The 4,050-nt window shown below is 66.4% G+C and overlaps 1 protein-coding gene across 1 annotated transcript in view; it reads left to right on the top strand.

The window, feature by feature from the left end:
* The first annotated feature begins 2,632 nt into the window (after positions 1-2,632).
* The window catches only part of EGFL7 (EGF like domain multiple 7), a 3,972-nt gene continuing 2,554 nt past the window's right edge, over positions 2,633-4,050 (top strand). The window contains exons 1-2 of the mRNA XM_007458972.1: positions 2,633-2,737; positions 2,988-3,104. Of these exons, the coding sequence (XP_007459034.1) occupies positions 2,658-2,737; positions 2,988-3,104 (197 nt within the window). The 5' untranslated portion in view covers positions 2,633-2,657. The remainder of the gene's footprint in view (positions 2,738-2,987; positions 3,105-4,050) is intronic.

The following is a 4,050-nucleotide window of genomic DNA, read 5'->3' as shown; positions in this document are numbered from 1 at the left end:
GGGCCGGGAGCGCCGGGCTCTGCCGCGCGGGCGCCCGAACCCCAGCCCGGCCCCGGATCTCGCGGCTGGGTCCGGAGAATGGGCCCAGCGGCCTTGGGAAAGGGCGCCCCCTGCTGGTGACAGGTGACCCGGGCCGGGCCGCGCGGGGGGCCCGGGCGGGGGAGGGGTGGGGCGCCGCAGCCCCTCATCCCCCTATCCGGGCCCTGCGGCTCCCCCAGGGCCTGACTCAGAGCCTCGCGGGCCCCGGACCCCGCAGCCCAGGCCAGCCGTACCCTGCGGTGGCGGAGGCGGGGGACGTGTCACTCCACCCTCGCTCCCACCCCGCAAGGAGCCGGCCGTGCATGGGAAAGGGGAGACGTGGGGTGGGCGGTGGAGAGGGCGCACCCCCAGGGAATCAGTCTTGCAATCTCACTCCGCCTCTCCGCATCCACCCCCGCCCATCCAAACGTCCAAAGCACCCCTCACGGTGGAAGGGGGGAACCCAGGGCTATCGCCCTACGGTGGAGTCAGGCCCCTCCCTCTAACGACAGTCTCCCCGGGTGGGGGCAGCGAGGCGGCAGCCCGGGGCAGGTGGGAGGGAAGGTGGTGGCAGGGCTCGTGCAGATACTCAGAGGGGATGGGACATTATTGCTTATCATTCTGGAGGCACCACAGACCACCCTGCCCTGGCTCCCCCGCCACAGCAGGGCTGTAACACCAAAGGGAAATGAGATTCTGCCAGCCCAGCACAGGCTGGTCAGCGCCATCGGCTTCCTCTGGCCTAGGGGAAAGGCGTGACTTTCAAAAATCAACTCTCTTCTTTTAAAAAGCATGATTTCCTTTCTAACCAGCTTCCGATAGGTTGGGGAGGTGCTTGGGGTGGGTGTTTGTGGAGGACAGTTACATTTGCATGAGATGCACCGCCCTCCAGGTGCCCGGTGTGGGAGAGCTCAGGCTCTGCGGAACCCCGGAGGCCCCTGCCCAGCCCTGCCAGCCCCCCGGCCCACCTCTGCCTTCCCAGGGCCCACTCCGCAGGACCACCTGTCCCCACCATTTCAATTCTTGCCTGGACCACCACCAGGCCCGCTGTCCAACAGTGTGCTCCCCCCAGAGTTCATCTTCCGAGCCAACTCTGACTGGCAGGACGTGTCCCTGCCCAGAAACAGCTAAGAAGCACCCCCCCGCCGCCCCAAAACTAAGTCCAACACCTCAGCTGCCTGCTGCAGCCTCTGCCTGCTCGGCCACCCAGCCCTCCCCTCTCAGGCCCGTGACAGAGAACAGGAGGTGCAGGAAAGCCTTCGTGCAGCTGCCTTCCTGCCCAGCCCAGGGCCGCGTGGTGCCGTGGGAAGAGTATGGACCGAACACCCAGCTGAACCCCTGCGTGGACCAGGCGTGGCGTCGCCTCCCTCTGGGTCGGCCTGGGCGGGCATCTGGGGCTCAGTAATGCTCATGGTGGTTTATGGGACTGACCGTAAACCAGAGGAGCCAGAGGAGGGGCCTCCAAGACCCTAGTGGTGTCTTTGAGGAAAGTGAGTCCCAGAGTCCCAGAGAGGGAGGTGACTGTACGCAGCCTCTGCTCCCCGCCCCCACCATACACAACAGTTCATCTCCTTCCTGTGCTCTTTCCTTCGCGTGGGCTGGGGGCGGGGGGCGGGGGGGGCTTCAGGGCTAGGCTCAGCCCACCTGGGGGAAACCAAAGAGGGGGCGCCCGGAGCATGGGAGCAGAGAGCTCCCAGCTCCCCAGACCCTTGGCTGTGCACACAGATAGCAGCCCCGCCCCCGTCCCCTTGGCTTGCCGCAGACCATCAGTTCCCGGCTGGGGGCTCCCAGGAATCCCTCTCTGGGCCTCCCCGGCTCCCATCCACAGCCAGGGCAGGGACGGTGATCGGCTCCACTGGCGTGTGGGGTGGCTGCTCCAGTCCCCCCACCATCTGGGTGCCCAGTAGGGCCACAGTCTTGGGAGCCCTGGAGGCTGTCTGCACTAGCGGTGTAGTCCCCGGAAGAGGACTGACCCCCTCTTAAGTGCAGGCCCCGGCCCCACCCTGAGGAGGACCATACTGGCCCCTGCATGCTGGGCACCTGCACCCCAGTGGACCCCCAAGCCACCACGGCTGGCTCCCCGTCTGGCACGTGAGGTCCCTGAAGGCCACAAGGTCCAAGCCAGCTGGGGTGGGTTTCCGCCCCGCCACTGACACCCCGATTGCAGACTGAGGCGGGGAGTACAAGCCCTGCCCTGTGGGAAGGGCACCAACCCAGCCAGGGGACAGAGACGTAGTCCAGATGCCCGCCTTGGGCCCCCACCTTCCCCAGTGAACTTGACCAAGCCCAGCGCTGCCCAGGTGTCTCTCTCCCCAGGCGAGGGCTTCAGCTTCTGTTCCCAGACCCCGGATGTCGTGGCCCCCCTGTGGCCCCTGAGCGGGCTGTATGTGGCTGGTGAGGGGCCGGCCTCCCTGTCCAGGTGGGATGGGGGTGGGGAGAGCTGACACCGCCCGTGGAGGCTCTGCCGCTGCAGTGAGAGGTCCCAACAAAGTGGATGAGCTGGGCAGGTGTCACGGAGCCAAGAGGACAGTCTCCAGGAGGGGCACGGGCTCGAGGCGGGATCTGCAGAGGGACTTCCAGGGTTGTGCTTTGCGCTTCAGGCCATCCTGAGAAGGCCGTTCCATCCGGAAACACAGGCCATGTGGGGCTCCCAGGATCTGCTTCTACTGGGGTTCCTGGTGCTGGCGGCGGGTGGCACCGAGCACGTCTACCGGCCTGGGTGAGCCAGGGCTCGGGCCTCTGGGTGCTCGGGAGGCGGGGGTGTGCGGCCGGGAGCCCTTGGCCCCTCCGCAGGGCAGCCCCCAGTGTTTGCGGAGCCGTGGCTTCCCTGTGGCTCCTGCCGACGGTGTTTCCCATGGTGACGCTGGGAAATCCCTTCCCCACTTTCCGGCTCCTTTGGGCTCTGGGGCTGGGAGGGTCACAGCCCTGGGAGCCCCCCCACTGACTTTCTGGCCCCCATCACCCCATAGCCGCAGGGTGTGTGTCATCGGGGCTCCCAGGGGCCCCGTGTCCGAGTCCTTTGTGCAGCGTGTGTACCAGCCCTTCCTCACCACCTGCGATGGGTACCGAGCCTGCAGCACCTACCGGTGAGCGCCGCCTGCCGCCGCAGGGCCCCATCTGCCTCGCGCAAGCCCTGGGGCCGGGAGGGCAGTGCGCCCCAGAAGGGAAACCGAGGCCCAGAGCAGTAAAAGGACTCGAGTGCCCAGAGCAGTAAAAGGACTCGCCGAGGCCACGTCTGAGTGGGTGGCGGAGACTGACACCTGTTGTAACCTGGGCAGTCCCGACTCAGGAAGTTACCGCCGTGACCTCAAGTATCAGCTGCTACAGGGCGTCTGGCGCATCCTCTCCCCACCCTCATTTTAGAGGGTCACCCACCCTGTCTGCCCCCCTCCACTTTGGGGGCGCTCCCACACCCACCCAGCATCGCTGGCTGCAATCTCCTACCCGCTTGACTCCCTGAAACCTTCCTCATCCTGGCCCTGCCCTTGGGGCTCCAGTGGGCACCCCTCTCCCCATGGCAGCCCCCAGCAGTTACAGATGGAGATCCTACCGCCCCCAACACCTAGGACGTCCCAGTCTGTGCCAGTGTGAGGGGCGTGCATCTCTGGTTCTCTGCTGCGGGAATGTGGCTTTAAAAGATTTTATTTTCTGTGAGGTTCTTGAAGACCTCCCTGGTGGGGGGTGGGAGATGGTGTGGCAAGCCCCTTCCCCTCAGGGCCTAGATCCCCCGCCCCTAGAATAGGAGGCTCTCCGCAGGGGTGCCACCTCTGCTCCACGCCAGGCTCAGCCAAGCTTCCTTCCAAGCCTCGGGGTCCTGCTCAACACGGCAGGTTGGGCCGGGGAGGTGGCTTGTGCTGTGACCCTGAGGTGCCACCCCTGGGGGAGAGGACCTCTGGGGGCACACCTGGGTGACCTTGTCCACGCTGGGGGAGACGGCTCATGTGGTTCTGGAGGGCGTAGGGACGGAGCCAGCCTGGAAGGCCAGCGGCTGGGAAAGCCCTGGCCAGGGCCCAGGAGACCTGGTGGCACCAC

The sequence above is a fragment of the Lipotes vexillifer genome, unplaced genomic scaffold (assembly GCF_000442215.2).
Source record: "Lipotes vexillifer unplaced genomic scaffold, Lipotes_vexillifer_v1.1 scaffold636, whole genome shotgun sequence".
In the NCBI taxonomy this organism is placed as follows: domain Eukaryota; kingdom Metazoa; phylum Chordata; class Mammalia; order Artiodactyla; family Lipotidae; genus Lipotes; species Lipotes vexillifer.
The sequence above is the reverse complement of the archived record's forward strand: the minus strand, read 5'-3'. Positions and strand labels throughout refer to the sequence as shown.